The sequence below is a fragment of the Mirounga angustirostris genome, unplaced genomic scaffold (genome assembly GCF_029215605.1).
Source record: "Mirounga angustirostris isolate CCGP_5_RB_7025 unplaced genomic scaffold, mMirAng1.0.hap1 SCAF_7, whole genome shotgun sequence".
Lineage (NCBI taxonomy): Eukaryota > Metazoa > Chordata > Mammalia > Carnivora > Phocidae > Mirounga > Mirounga angustirostris.
This window is the reverse complement of record NW_026991715.1, coordinates 10,108,612-10,124,226: the sequence shown is the minus strand read 5'-3', so window position 1 is coordinate 10,124,226 and position 15,615 is coordinate 10,108,612. Positions and strand designations below refer to the sequence as shown.

General features: G+C 55.1%; 1 protein-coding gene across 2 annotated transcripts in view; it reads right to left on the bottom strand.

The window, feature by feature from the left end:
• Nucleotides 1-15,615, bottom strand: part of COL23A1 (collagen type XXIII alpha 1 chain) — a 314,520-nt gene that overhangs the window by 32,586 nt on the left and 266,319 nt on the right. For both annotated transcript variants that reach the window (XM_054511118.2, XM_064595788.1), the window contains exons 4-5: nt 14,685-14,692; nt 13,053-13,079 (exon numbers count right to left, since the gene is read on the bottom strand). In XM_054511118.2, coding sequence (XP_054367093.1) covers nt 13,053-13,079; nt 14,685-14,692 — 35 coding nt within the window. The remainder of the gene's footprint in view (nt 1-13,052; nt 13,080-14,684; nt 14,693-15,615) is intronic.

Here is a 15,615-nt window from a genome sequence, read left to right as displayed (position 1 = left end):
GGCCCTTCCCTAACACCTGTGGTCTCTCCCATGCAATGCCCTGGAGAACTTTCTAGAATGCAAATCTGCTCTCCTGCTTGAGCCCCTCTGGGGTGGCCTTACTCCTGAAGGATAATGTCCAGACCTCCCGGTCTGGTGCCCAAAGCCCACCTGCCCCAGCCTGGCACGGGGAGCATGTGTCCTAGTTTGGCCTTTCCTGGGGCTGGGGCTCCCTCTGGTCCATCGCTGGGTCCCCAGGCCCTGTTCCAGGATGTCCGCTGGGTGGACAGAAAACACACAGAGCTGTAGGTGCCCTGCTTTTCTAGAAGTGTCTGCTGCAGAAGGGAGCCTGGGGTATTCCCTCAGCTTGGACCCCACAGGAAGAATCTCTTGTTGCCAACTGTCTCTGAAAGTATTCCAACGGCAAGATCTTGCTGTCTCTTCTTGAGAGTGACCTTGGGCCTCCTGTCTCCTGGGAGGGATTCTGCCCTCTTTCAACTCCCAGATTATTCCCCGGGGGGTCCCCAAGGCCTCTTTCTGGTGTGTGACAAAGCCTACAAGTGGCAAAAACCCAATTTTCCTCCCTAGGGCCCTGACTCTATCTGGCATCCCAGAGCTCTCAGTTCCCAGGAGTTTTCCCAAAAAAGTCAATGAAGTTTGTAGTTTCCGATAAATAAAGGCAGATGGTGTAGTCTGAGCAGGAGGCTGAAGGAGGGTCATCCCCAATCCCCAGGAACCAAGATGGGAGCCACGGGTGGTTGGATCTGATGCTGAGCAGATTCCCGGGGCAAACACAGAAACCCCACGTGTGCATATTTGCGGAGCAAAGGGTGCTAGCCTGGCCTTGGGGTTGGAGCTGACCCACAGTGTGGCCCCGGGGTCTGGGCAGGTGGCTCTGGGCTCATCTCTGATGACACCTAGGCAAGAGAGCTGTGCTCGGGCCCCTGAATTCTCTATCTGGGGAAAGAGCTGACCCCTGGAGAGGCTGCGGGGTGACAAGGGGTCACTCGGAGTCACTGAGGAGGGGACTCAGTGGGGTGGAGGAAGGAAGCAGCCTGGCTTTGGAGCCAGATGGACCTGCCTGGCCTGGGGGGGAGTGAGTGGATTCCTCTTGTCCCGGGGATGTCTGGGCCCTGGGCTGTGAACTCCCAGAGGACAGGCCCTGCTCCTAGTTATCCCACATACTACCTTGCCCAAACTGGTGTCCCAGGGAACACTATCCTGCAGGGAATGGATTCGCTAGTCAAGTAAGTGTGAGAAACACCGGGTTCCACGCTGTGAAATAGGTTTCTTTCCGGCAACTTGTCTTGTCTGAACCCTGGTTCTGCTTGTGGCTCCTCAGGAGGGCAGCGTTCCCAGCCTCACCGGGAGGCCGTGTGGACCATCTATGAACCAGGCGTTTCCATGGGCTGGAGGGGAGCCCGAGCCTGGCTCTGGGTGCTCTGGGAGGAGCAGAAACACTCCAGGGAAGGGCCTGGGGTTGGTCTGACGGGAGCCAAGGACAAACACGGGGTGGAGGGCATGGTCAGCCTGGACTGAAGTGGGGCAGGGTCCAGGCTAAGTGTCCTCGCCGACCACAAGCCAGTTTTGGGCAGAGCAGGGCCATATGGGAAGCCAAACGGTCTGGAATAGGAGAGCTCCAGCCTGGGTGGGGGCATGTCCTTGGTGGCAGGGGTCTTGTCTCGTCAAGGCAGCCCTCCCCCGCCCCAGACCAGGGGCATCTCCCACAAGAGGAGCGGGGAAGGAAGGCACACGGGGCAGCCCACAGGTGAAGGCAGAGTTTCGGCCTTGCCAGGGTTCAAATCCTCTCTCTGAGCCTCAGCTTCCTCAGGACGGGCGCTCCGGAGGGTCAGACGCCAATAGCGCTATGCCCACAGGCACTCGGTTCCCACGGGCTCCCTCTCCTGCCTGATCAAAGCCATGGAATTCACCAGAGGTTTTCAACACTTTCTGCCTTCCACGAAACCCCACAGCTGTTTACAAGCCTCGGTTCTGCTTTAAATCACTCTTTCCACCCCGTGCAGATCAGCAGAGCCCTGGGACGGTTTCCGGATGTGCTGCGCATGAGGTGCGGGCCAGGTGGGCAGAGAGCCTCTGTGCTGGCTCCTCGCCTTGCTCAGCTACCTGAGCCACCCAGGGCCTCAGTTCTTTTATCTGCAAAATGGGGGACATGTCCTTCTCCTCTCTAAGGACACGTCCAACAGGAGTCCCAGGTCTGTCTCCTCTCCCTCCTCTTCTCCCAGACCAACCAGACCCTGTAGGTAGGCTGACACAGGTGTGGGCTCTGCATTAGCCCTGGTGGGGGTGGGTGGGCAGTGCTGGGGGGTGACCTTGTGTGGTCTTCAGAATGGCAGGAGGTGGGACTCTGGCTGCACCTTCGTGGGTCTGCTCCCTCCCTCCCTCCCACCACTGAATATTTCCTAAGCAGGGTTCCACAGAGCCATCTTTTGGGGAAAATTAACAGGAGCGCAAAGGAGGGGAGGTTTCTTCATGAAATAAGTTTGGGAAGTGGAGTCTGCTGGCTCCATTGCTGGAGGCTCCGTGTACATCAGCTTGGTGGGGGGAGGGGCCCTGAAGCAAAAGGGCTGGGCCAACTGTTTACCCCACATGGGGGGCTGGCTCTGTTCTCCCCTGATTAGATGGAGCGCAGGCTTCCCAATCTGCGAGAGTATCTGCTGCACTGAACTAAATCCATAAACGGGCTGTGTTTAGATGCAGATAGGAGTCGATGCTCAGACCGGCTGGAGCAGGGTGACTGTCTGGCTTGCCGGTTGTAATTCATGCTGACGGCTCCCGCCAGGGAATGGAGCCTCCAAATTGCAGCAGGACCGGGCCCCTGGATGTGAAGGGCTTACCAGGATTATCAGTCCAGGGACCAGTAATTATGGCCCAGATGTTGACAATTCATCAAATTACAAGGCTGTTGGGCCCCAGGGTCCCAGGCTGGGACGTGCGCATTCCTGTGTGAAGGCTCCCTCATTAGAGTGGGTGGGCAGCCCCCCGCGGGGCAGGTCAGCCCCATGTGGTTCTGATTTCTCAGACCAGGCTTCACACACATGGACCACAGCAAGACTGTCCGGGTCTAGCGATTTCCCAGACTCGAATTCTGCCCTGGGGTAAAGAGAGGACCCTCGCTTCTTAGGTCCAGCCCCTGGTGGTGGCCCCGCGTTCGTGCAGGGAACCCCGTCCTGGGATCTGGGGCCCTCTGTAGAGCCACCAATGAATCGCGCCCCAATTCAGCCAGCCGTGAAGACTTTAGCTGGGCGGAGTTCGAGGAACCTGCCGAGGTTAGGGGCCTTCTCCTGCTGCCACTCTCCTACTATTTGTAGGGCGAAGGGCTGGCCTGGAGCCAGGTTTGGTTTGGTCCGTACAGTTAAAAAACCCAAACCCAAACCCAAACCCAACGAACTGAATTAGTTGCAGTCTTTTAAAATTGTGATGTTGCGTATAAACATCCGGAATTTGTACTTTTCTAGAAACGCTGGAAGATGGTGCCCGCCCCCCCCACCCCCAAGTCTGCATGCCTGGCAAAGCGGCTGAGGCAAGAGCTCCTTTAGCGTGGCTCGGGCCACAGGCTCCACCCCGGGCCCTCAGGCTCCGCCCCACCTTACTGCCCCACGCATGGCCCACCCAGTCCAGGTGACCTGCCAGCTCTATAGACGCATCTCGGTTTGTAACCCTCGGCTTAGAAAATGTCCTGGGTCCCTTTCAGCTCTACGGTTCTGTGAGGCCAGGAAGCCGGCTGGCTTCTATTTTGGGAGGAGGGCATGCTCAGTATATCCTGTGTGCGCTGGAAGCAATTACGCGTATATCCGTATTATACATCATGGCTGGAAGAGGTGGTGTTATGCCTTTGAACGGATCCCCAAATACCTGCTTAAATTACACATTTGCCTGCTACATGATTAGCTTGTCAGGTATCGGGAAAGCTCGTTCCTGGGTGGGGTGAAGGGAGTCTTGACTCCCATTGGGTGTGGGACCATGGAGGATGGGTCTGGGAGGTGCGCCGTGGGTGCCTGAGCGGCCCGGCCTCTGGGCTGGGTTCTCCAGCTCGGGCACGTGGGGCTGGTCTGGTGGAAGGCACTGGAAGTAGCAGACAGGCTGGGGCACCCATTCTGGTGGCAGACAGGCCAGGGTGGGGAGCTAGCAGGACGGAGCAGCTGACCAGGCGGGTATAGTCTGAGTGTGGCGTGAACCACAGATGGAGATAGTCTAAGAGAGGCTGAAGGTGCAACCGAGAGACCAGGGGACAGAGGAATAGGGGACAGACTCTGAGGCTGCAGGTGCTCCGTGGGGACCCGTGGGGTCCCGGCCACGTCCAGGACTCTCCGGTCGCCACCCTCTGGGCTGTGGGGTCGGCCCTCCTTAGTTTCCAGACAATGCAATTATCACCCACTGGTAGTGAATTGGATCCCTTAAGGATCCAAAGATTTTGTGTGAAATTTTGATTTCCAGCTTCTCTTGAACAGTTGGAAGCTGGGATAATGATCAAGGTGCGTGGGCTGCACTGTGGCGCCCCCTTGAGGTGGGACGTGTGCCCCCCAGTTCAGCCTGGGCCACGCCCCCCCATTCCCTGAGCTTTCTCACACCCAGTCAGCCTCACCTACTCCTCACCTGGCTGGCCCATATAGGGAATGCATCAAGGGGCGTGTGAGTCTGCATTTCCAGCTCTGAACCATCTATCCAAACTGTGGACCCCTCTCCAGCCCCCCACCTGTCCCCACCTAGACTTGGCCTCTCTCCCACACCAACCTCCACCAGCCTCCCTGTCTCCAGCCCCCACATTCCCAGCCTTCCTTGGGGAGTCCAGGCATGGTCAGGTCTGCCTGGGACACAAGCCTGAATCTTGTGCCTAAATCCTGCCTCATCATCCTCCTCTGGCTTCGGCAAGCACCTGGCAAGTACCCCCACACCAGGCTCCCCAAGCTAGGCTTGTGCCATCCTCTTGCACTGAGTTTGGGTCTGAGTAGCCCCCCAAAGAGGCCCTATTGGTGGAACAACTCACTTGTGGGAAGATGACCCACTGGGGCCAGCCTCTCTTTAGATGTCCTTCCTGGTAAGTGGGTGTGCAGCCCTTGCATACCTCCAGTGATGGGGAACTCACTGCTTCCTGGGCAGCCTGATGGGTTTGCAAATTTTTTGTGTCCATCCGGTCCTCCCCAGGTTGGAAGCTGCTGCAAATTCCCTCCACCTTGAGGCCTCTGGGGAGGCAGCCAACCGGCTTAGAGATGCTGGGTACGTCAGGGCCACTGGCCTCTTCCTCTCCCACCCCCCACCCTTTCCCTAGTCAGCCTGGCCTGCATCCTCTGTCTGGATATTCCTCTGCAACTCCCTGTGTCAGCACCTACTTGCCTTTTGCCCTCAGCTCACATCTCCCTCCCCCAGGGCAGGACCCCTGACCCCCACCAGGCTAGGCCGTGGTTGCAGGTGGTCTCAGCCCTGACCTTGGTGCAGAGTGAGGTTGAACTTTGTTTGAGTCTCTCTCCCACTCAGCCACAACCTCTAAGGGGGTAGGGACCCCTGGATGTTTTTCTCGCTCTTCTGTCCCAAGTGCCAAACAAAGTCCTTCATACATAGTGAGAACACAATATACAGTTGTTGAAAGAACCAGCTGCCAAGTGGATACCTCTGAATCAATGTCCAGTTTCCCACTGGCTCTGGTGTCTAACCCCTGGGGTCACCAGAGGGCGCTCTTGACCTGCTGAAGGCTGCCCTGGGCGCCTGAGGACTCCTGCCCTCTGGTCACCGCCAGGGTGCTGGGCATGGGGGACACTGGCCTGAAAGGGGCTCCTTCAGCCTCAAGGGCTCCTCTCGCTGAGGTCAGTGGCCATCATGATGGCGGGAACTGTCACTCACCGAACCTAGCTTGTGTGCCCAGCATTAGGGCTCTTGTGGGGTCATTTGCGGGTTACCCCAGTGGCCAAAGACAGGTTAGGGATGTGCCTGAGGCCATGCCTACCCTGTGCTGGTGTGGGACCCTGGGGAGGAAATCCCAGCGAGGTGGCCCTTTCCCTTGAGCCCAGCTGTGTCTCCCTGAGGTTCCAACCTGGGGGCCATTATCGGGGGCTCGGGAAGTCTCCTTTCATCCCATCCCACTCCACCCGGAATCTGGGGGGCTGGGGAGCGGCGCCACAGGGGGCCAGATGAAAATTTGGTTGTCGAAATCTAAAAACAGATGAATTTGGAATATTACAGATGAATCATTTAACTAATTACATTTTTACAATCAAAGCTGTTTTTGAACTTCGAGAGTGCAAGAAAGCATATGGATGTGTGGTGCTCTGTGGTCCTTTTTGGCTCACTTGATTAATTCCAAACGGTCTGAGTTTTGCAGTTCAAAATTGGTCCCAGGCTGAGACTCTGTCTCATCTACCACAGTTCAGCTCAGAGCTAGGCTTGGCTTTCCCTGGGACCTGGGTGCTGGTTTCCCTAGTCTGGGGGTGCACCTGTTGCTGATTCTGGAGACACAGTGCAGGTCCTGCCCCTCTGCCCTTCCCCATGCATTTCTCCTGATAGATCCAGGCGGTGCTCAGGGGGTGGGGCTCTGCCCAGCCTGCCCAAGGAGCTCTGGTTCCAGTCCCTCACCTGTCACCTGGCCTGCAATTCCTGCCAGCTCATTTCTGACATCTGTCCCCTTTCACTCCATCCTCCCTGGGGCCGTCTTGACCCCAGCTTCATCTGCGAATTACTGCCCCCGCCTCCTACCTGGACCGCCTTCCTCCAATTTCTGGCCCGTTGCCAGGGAGGTCTGTCTCTTCAGCGTTCACACCCGTCCACGTCACTCGGGGTTTCTGTGGCCTCCAAACTCTGCTGCTGGGTGGGTGGGCGCCCCGCACTCAGCTTCAGCTCCTTCCTTTCCCTGCTGACCCCAGAGTCACTGTCCCCGGGGGACAAGGGACCACATTGTACACCCTGTGGGGTTAACGGCGCCTACGTGTGTGCTGAATGGAATGTCTTCCCAGCTTGCCCTCCTGCCAATCCAATCCTGCTCCTCCCTCAAGACACACCTCAGGCATCCCCCGGGCCCAGGCAGAGTTAGCCACTTCTTCCTCCACGGGGCCCAAAGCCCTGTCCCTATGTATTACAGCCCTACCCATGGCGCCGGAAAGTTCTCTGTATGGGAGGCTCTCATGGCCTGGGTTTTTGGGGGTTTTCAGGAGGGAAGCCAGGGCCCTCGTCCTTGCCCACTGTAAGCTTCAGCTTTTCAAGACATCAAATGGGCACAAATCAGCACATATAGGGTTGGGACATGCTTTGAAACTATGAAGTGCCGCACAGATCTGATTCCTGATGTTGTCACCGGGCCAAGCCTCACACTTGGCCAACGTGGACACAGAGGCTCATAAGGCCTAAGTGATTGTTGGGGCCCTGCTCCATTTGGCTGCTCGATGACAGGGACAGGATGCTGGCCACGGAAACAGGATTGCACATTTCATCACAAGGGGGATGCCTTTCTTCCTAATTCCAAATAGTGGAACAAACACATGAACGAGGAATAGCAAAGACGGTGGAAGGGAAAAACGGACTTCTTTCTTTAAGTTAGGCTTGGCTTTCCGTTTTGTTTTTTCCGGAGAGCAGAAAAGGGTCTGGACAAGCTGGTAATGGGTGTGGCATGCGGGGTGAGCTCCAGCCCGGGATAAAAGCAAGGGTTGAGGATGAGAGAAGAAATTGGCTCCAAATAGCGGTGTCCCTGGGTGCTAAGAGGAGAAAGACCCTCCTGAGCCCCACCTGTTGCTCCAGCCCGCTTGCTGATAGGGTGGCTGGTGTTCTGGAGGAGTCCCCAGCCTGTGCGCGCATCTGGGCTTTGTCATGCTGGTGGGCCTTGTGTCTCAGCCAAGTGCTGTTAGCCTGGGCGCTCAGCCTCCTCATCTGTCAAGTAGGGAGGAGACCATGGACCTCCCAGGGCGAGAGCCAGCACTCAATAAGTGCACTTGCTTCCTGGGCACGTTGGAAGGGCTTGGGAGGAGGGGGGAGGGGAGGAGACAGTCCTGTCTTCCCTCAGGAGTGGGGGATCTCTGAGCCCCTGGCAAGGCAGCTTGTGGTTTCTATGAACACAAAGCCAATTTCCTTGGCCTCTAGCCTTGGTCAGCCTGTTAGCCTACAGCCTACAAGCTTCTGCACCATGCAGCTCTGGAGATCTCTCTGGCTTCACCACCACCCCCTGTCCCTATCCCTCTCGTGTACTCTGGATGCATGAAGGTCGACCCCACCCCATGACCTCATGCACTTGCTTTTTTCTCTCCACAAGATCTCTGCATCGTTTTCACCATTAAAAGCTCAGCTTAAACGTCATCCTCCCCAAGAGCCTTCCAATGACTTAATCCCAATTATGCCCACCCATGCACCCAGCTGGTACTCTTTATTCTGCTTTATTCTCTTCCTAGCACATTTCACTGTTTGTTGGTTTGTTGGTTTCCTTGTTCATTGTTTCTCTCCCCTTGTCTCTCTTTTTTAAAGGTTATTTATTTGTCTATTTATCTGAGAGAGAGAGAGCACAGAGGGAGAAGCAGACTCCCCACTGAGCAAGGAGCCCGATGTGGGGCTCGATTTCAGGACCCCGGGATCATGACCTGAGCTGAAGGCAGATGCTTGACCGACTGAGCCACCCAGGCACCTCTCCCCTGTCTGTCTTGTTCAGTGCTGGTCCAAAGACCCAGGAAAGCATCTAGCATAGAGTCACTGACCAACGGCTCGGTGAGCACAGTTCCCCACCCAGGCTTCACTGGATTTCATCATCTCTATGCACCTCTAGCCTCACAACCTGACGCTCTCCTCATACCTTCAGGTACACAGAAACCTTAAGTCCTGTAAGATATGCCACAAACACATTCTTGGAAAAATGTTTAAATTGCTCTCTGAAGGTATAAAACAAACCAGAAAGTCATTCAAGCTCAATGTTAAGAGTCAAAAGAATCAAAACACCAAAGAGGAAGAGTTTCGATGTTGTAATCAGCGGATGATGAGAGTCTGATGTTTTCTGTGCAAAAGTCAAGGTGTAGGCAAGATCGAACCTTTTCGTCTTAGACAGAAGCCACGGTTTGGAGCAAAGAAAGGGTCTGTATAAGAAATCTCCAGGGAGTCACAGTGACCCCTAACATTTCCTTCCTCTCTATCCCATGGCAAATTGGTTGTGTTGGTCCGACTGCCTCACAGCTCCCCAAAGACTATGAGTGATTCATCTTTGTGCTAGCACACTACCCAGCACAGGGCATGACACCATCCAGATCTGTTGAACAGTCCAAGCCTCCTATGTATGAGATGGCAAAAATCCCTTTATCAACATAAATGTTGATTACTGCCCCCCAAATGCAAGATGAGCACAGTGCCTAGGGCTCCTCTGTGGGTCCCACCTCTGACTCACAATATTTGGAGCTCAGAATTCCCCCTAGGCTGCTGATTCCATGATGTCCCGGGACCAAAGGGGATCCGGAAGCTCTTAAAAAAAATGCTGATTTCCAATTTCAACTATACCTGCAATTCTAAGCTCTACCACCAGGTGGCAGTTAGGTTTACACAAACTTTATTAAAACTAATTTAATCTCCAAGACTGTACTTCTCATTAAAATATACCTTAAATTAAAACAAGATACATACATGCACACATTTTTTTAACTTATCATATTGGCACAGATTTAAAAGCATGATAATACCCACAGTTGGTCAGGGTTTGGGGAAATATGCAACATTCCTACACTGTTGGTGGGAATGTAAATTAGAATAGCCTCCAGGAGGGCAATTTGCCACACATCAAAAGCCTTCAACATGTGCAAACCCTTTGGTCCAGCAATTCAACTTCTAGACATTGATTCTAAGGAGATAATCATGGAAATACACCTACATTTATTCCCAAGATGTTGACCATAGGGGTTAAGAAATTGTCCATATAAACACCATAACTTGGACATGGGTTGAATTACACAGATGATAAAATACTATGTAGCTAGTACCGTCTAGAAGAATTCTGAAGGATGTGGAAACATCTCATGCTATGTTAAATGAAAAGAAAAAAAAGGCTCCAAAAAAGTATGTCCAGTAATCCCATTTTTAGAATGATACACATAAAAACAAACTCACACATAAGAAGTCTGAAAAGAACAACCACGGAGATATTGGGAAGACTTATCTGTGGGTGGTAGGATTATGGATGATCGCTTTTTCCTTTTTTGTGCTTTTCTCTATTTTGGGACAGTTCCCCCCACTTTTTTAAAAGATTTTATTTATTTATTTGACAGAGAGAGACACAGTGAGAGGGAACACAAGCAGGGGGAGAGGGAGAGGGATGGTTTTCTAATAAACATGCTTCTGTTGTCATTGGCAGGGAGCTATTCGTGAACTCTTGCAGGGACAGGGCAGGCTGGCCTCTTTGCAAGGAGGCTGTGCCCTTGTCAGTCCACAACCTGCCCCACCATCGTGCTTGGCTCCTGAGCCCCAGTCCACATATGGACCTGGTTTCAGCTGGTCTCGCTCAGGGGAGGGGCCAGCCTGGATTAATCCAGAACACACAGCCGGCACGGTCTCCTGCACGACCCTCCCGTTTGACATTTTTCTTGCCCTCACTTCCTTTTAGGAAGTGACATTTTTCTAACACACAAAAAAAATCCTCCCTGAGGCTGGTCCTGAAGTTTCCTAAGCTGCAGAAAAACACCTTTTCCTAAAACTGACCGTTCTCAAAGCCATTTTCCTTTCCCAACACTGCCAGTGTATGCTGGTGGGTGAGAGTGATTTCCCAGGCGCCTGGGTGGCTCAGTCGTTAAGTGTCTGCCTTCAGCTCAGGGCAGGATCTCAGGGTCCTGGGATCGAGCCCCGCATCGGGCTCCCTTCTCAGCGGGGAGTCTGCTTCTCCCTCTCCCTCTGCCCCTCGCCCCGCGCTCTCTCTCTCTCTCAAATAAAAAAAAAAGTCGTTTCCTCAACCTGTCTTTCCTCCTCTTTCGGCTTTCCTTGGTGAGGAAAGACAGTGGCATGATCAAGGGTCTGCTGCATCTACACTGCGTTTGGACCTTGCATATGTTACTACCCTATTTTAATCTTCCAACTCTGTGCCTGTGACCTCCCCAGGCTCCGAGAGCCCGCGTACCCTGCCCGAGGCCACAGAGCGGAGCCAGGATCCTGAGTTGGGTCTGAAGGACTCCAAGCCCATGGATACTCAGTACACGAGGTGTCTCTTAGGCGGCCCAGGCCTCTCCAGTGGCGGTAGTCACCCTAACCTCTGGGATGAGCACGGTGGAGCCGTCTGTACCCGCCCCCCAGGCTGGGAGCCAGGCCCTCCGCGGGCCAAGAGATCTGAATTTCAGCTCAAAACACATGGGCCCCGTGAGCCCACGGAAGATCGTCCCACCTGCCTCCTGCCCGCATGGGCCTGCTTTCCTCCCTTGCAGGAGCATGGCGGGGTGTCACTCCCAGCCCGTGGGCCCCCTGCAGGGGACCGCGTGAGCAGTAGGACTGCTGGAATAAGGGTGCTGGGAGGTACACGGCAGGGCCTGGCTGGCTCCTGGTGCTCAAGGCTTGGACACCTGGGACTCAGCACCGGAGGGTGCCCATATCTGAGGGGGCAGCACAGGTTCAAGCCGGGGCTAGGTGACCTCAGGAAGAGGGGTGCCCCGGCCCTGTGCGCTCACGGGTGTGTGACCCGAGATTCTGACAAGGTCCCCTCACCCCTCACCGGGCCCAGCCACTCCCTTCCCAGAAAGCTCCCAACTTCACACCAGAGGGACACACTGCCCTTGCATCCATCCCCTTGCCTCCCCTCCCCCAACTCACGGAGCCCCATCTCTGGCCCAGGCTGGGCACCAAGCCCCCCACATGCTAAACCCCAGGCTTCATTCCCCGACAGTCCTGGAGCAGCCCCAGTCACGTGTCCGCGGTGACCTTTGGTGTTGGGATGCTCACTTCTCCTGAACCCCACTGCTGTCTTCACAGGGAGGGAGCTCACAGCCAGTGAGCAGGGACTCGAGCCCTGACTTCCTAACTCCGCACCTGGACCTGGGGGCTGGTCTGGAACTCCCGTCCTTTACCCAGGAAAAATTACTCCCACCATCAGCCAACATCCTCTCTCATGCTCACAGCCCCGGAGAAAGGAGTCAATGTCACTCTGTGCTCAGAAAAGCCAATATGGGGGACGCGGGAAGAAACCCATTCACCCCAGCCACCACCCACTCTCCCTGGGGCACCCAGCTGGGAGGCACAGCGCTGACCTGTAAGCTCAGATCTTTCTGGTGCTAGGTGCTGGATTGCCATCCACAGCCTCCTGGCAAGGCAGGTCTAGCAGGACTGGGGGACACCCCCCTTCGCCCTCCATCACCAGCCTGTCCTGACTCTGGACAGAGCTGGTCATTAGCAAGGGCTCTGAATCAACCAACATTTTCCTCCCTGCATCTTCTTGGCCTGAGAGCACAGAACAACTTCTGTCCCCCAACCACACCCCAGGTCCCGCCATGCTCTCCTTCCACGAGGTCACCCCCCTGCTCTGACACCTCAGGATTTCTGGACGCTGGGGTCGCGGTCTTTAACCTCTCTGAGCAGGACTGGACATCAGCACAGCTCCATGTAATTTTGCTTTTCATGTAGTGCTCACCCAGCCTGGGAGGGGGACGTCGATTCCAAATATAAGCCAACTTTGAGGTTTAATTCAAAAGATCTGAGAAGTGATGACACCACAGAGACCACACTGGAACCAACCAGTCTCCGGATCCCGAGTGCTGACAGATCGCGGTGGGCTGGGACAGGCAGCCCCCTTCCCACTGGGGAGAGGCTGACAGCCGAGCCAGCCCCGGGGGGCGCTCCACAGCCAAGGGCCAGACCGTTGGCTCAGGGTGGACAGGCTGGGCAGCAAGAGTGTCCGGAGGATTCGAGACGCCAAGGAGCCTCCTCCTTGAGCCTCTTTGCTTTGCCTGCAGGATAGCTGGAGCGGCAGACGGATTCGCAGAGCTACTGCTAACCCCCCTCTACAGACAGACCTCAGCCACTGAGAGAAGGGGGGTGGGCAGGAGTGTAGACAGAGTTAAATAAAGGCTCAGAGGAAGAAGATCAGCTCGAGAGAAAAGGGCACAAAGAGCAAAAAATAAATGGCAAATTACCGGGTAGCCATCTCGTCCTGATTGCCCCTGTGGTAATTAATACGTCATTAATAATCAGACTTTGAGCAGAAAACCATATGGCAACACTTACAACTCAAACAGGGCCCCCCGGTCCCCCCATGTTCTGCGGGGTTTGCAGCAAAGGCTGATGGTTTGGTAATGACTCCTGGTGGTGGTGGTGTGGGAGGAGGACACTCAGGGCTCCGCTGGGTCTGGGAGACAGAGCACCCATTTCCTGCCTCTTGGAGCCAAGCTGGAGGGGCCACCAGGGAGCACACCCATGCGGTTCAGGGGGGGGGGGGCATGGCGAGGACCACAGGGGGGTGGGTGATTCTGAAGGGTGGTGTCACCGCCACCATGGAAAAGGCTCCCCGAGTCGGGTCTAGAGAGCAGAAATGGCTCTTCCTGCCTGTTGCCACTGGGAGAAGGTAGATGGAGGAAGACAGCCTTGGAAGCCAGAGATATGGGGGTGGGGGGGTAGCATTTCTCGCTACTGGATGCTTCTCTGCTCCCCACCAGCTCAGAGCACTGACTGCCAGGGCCAGTGTCCCACACATTGGCATCCATCTCAGGCTGCAGCTTGAGAATTCTGCAGAGTTTAACAGCCAAGTCAAAAAAAAAAAAAAAAAAAAAAGAGAGAGAGAATCACTCCACTGCCCTCCGCGTTACGCACTTCAAGCAAGTTCACATAGGCTAGCCTCCGCGTGACAGCCAGGAATGACTCAACAGCCAGAAACTGCTTGTGGCCAATAAATCTACACATTCTCGCAGGCTCACTCCCTGGCTCAGTGCGGTGCTGCCTCATGCACGGAGGAGCCCGGCTTCCGAAGGGTGCCGATTGGGAAGTGAATCACAGTAAGGGGAAGTCAAAAATAAAACTGTTCCCCCGAAAGGAATTCCTTTAGAAGGTTCACTTTGGCCCAAGCGGACTGTCAGTGTGCTCCCTGAATTGATTCGTCAGGATTCATCGGGCTCTGAAAAACTGCCAGGATGAATCAAAGACCAACTCGTCCCATGTCTTTGGAGAAGGATCTGGGAGTTCCGGGGCGCTGACCATCCCCTGCGTTCTATGCTGTCCCCTGGCGACCAGTCCCTCCCATGCACCCTCATCCCACTGGCCAGTGAGTGGTGTTCCCCGTGCTCCCGCGAGGGCTCAGCTGCGTGAGCCAAGGAGGCAAACACATTTTGGCAAATCGGGGAAAGGGACCCCATGAGTCCCGGCACCGCTGCCTGACTCCGGGGCCCTTTGTGCCTAAGCACGCGAGACAGAAACATTTAAACAGATTAACTGCCGCAGAGAATTTAGAAAACGAGGACACGGTGCTTGCATCTCTGTGCACCAAGTTGAGCCGAGACCCGGCGAGGAGCAGCCAGGCCCAAGAGCGCCAGCTCTCTTGGAAGGAAAAGGGTCACAGAGTGCTTCACGGGGCAAGTCAAGCCCATAGAATTCTGTGCCGGCATTCATCTACGAATTAAAAAAATAATATATGGCCCCTGTCCAGGACTGATTTTTTTTTTTTTTAAAGGACACAACACACCTCTCTAACTAAAAATTATTTTCATGGAATAGTTACGGAAGAGGACAAAATGTCTTATCTTTCAGGAGCAGAAAGCATCATCCAGGACACTTACGGGAGGACCTGCAAAACACAAGCAGAGAACCTACAGTCAGCATTACAGGGAGAGAGGGTCCCTTTGCCCAGGCCAGCCTCTCTCTTGCACAGCTACAGGCCACCCCTCCTTGCAAGCCTTTGATGCTCTCACGGGCCCCAAAGCCAAGTGGCAGGGCAGAGGGGGTGCTTTTGCCCTTGCAGAGGCAGGGGCAGGTGTATGGGTGGTAATGACAATCCTGTGTGTATTGGTTCTGGTGTTCGTTTCCCGGGGCTATGGTTGATCCCTGCCTGGGGCCCATCCGGGTCCGGTTTTGGCAAGCCAGGTAGGAATCAGACTTGTTCCTGCTTGAAGAACAAATTTTGGTGCTCACCTGGGGTCAGTTCATTTCTACTGAAGGGGAAAGACTTGGGGGAGAAAACATTTGGGGCAGAGGGCAGAGCACTCCTAAGGGTGCAGGTCTGGGTGGGGCTGAACAGACAGGCAGGGGGTGCCTGTGGCTCAGCCTGGGGTTAGGGGCACCGAGTCTGGGTGTGCGTGGGGAAGCTGAAGGGGCTGAGTCCAGAAGCACAGGGGGCTGCTCTGGGAAAGGCTCGTGCAGCACGCTGACACTTGTCCCCCCCCCGGCAGATGAGGGCTCGCCGAGAACATTTGCAAAACCCGCAGGTGTCTTCTTCACCTTCTGGGGTGCAAACCACACTGCATTTGACCTTCTCAGCCATCTTTGCGGGAGGTGTGATAACAACACAGATGCTCAGGGAGAAAGCAGGGACTTGTCCAAGGCCACATGGTTGGTTAAGGGTTGGAATTCATCCTGGAAAGAGCTCTCCCAACTCTTGAACCCCATACACTTTCCGCTAAAGGCATGCCGCTGCCAATCCAGTAAACTCTCTGCTCCCCCGCAGACCCTGGGCCTCAGTCTGGGTAGCGGGGCTGGCACAGGGAGGAGGGG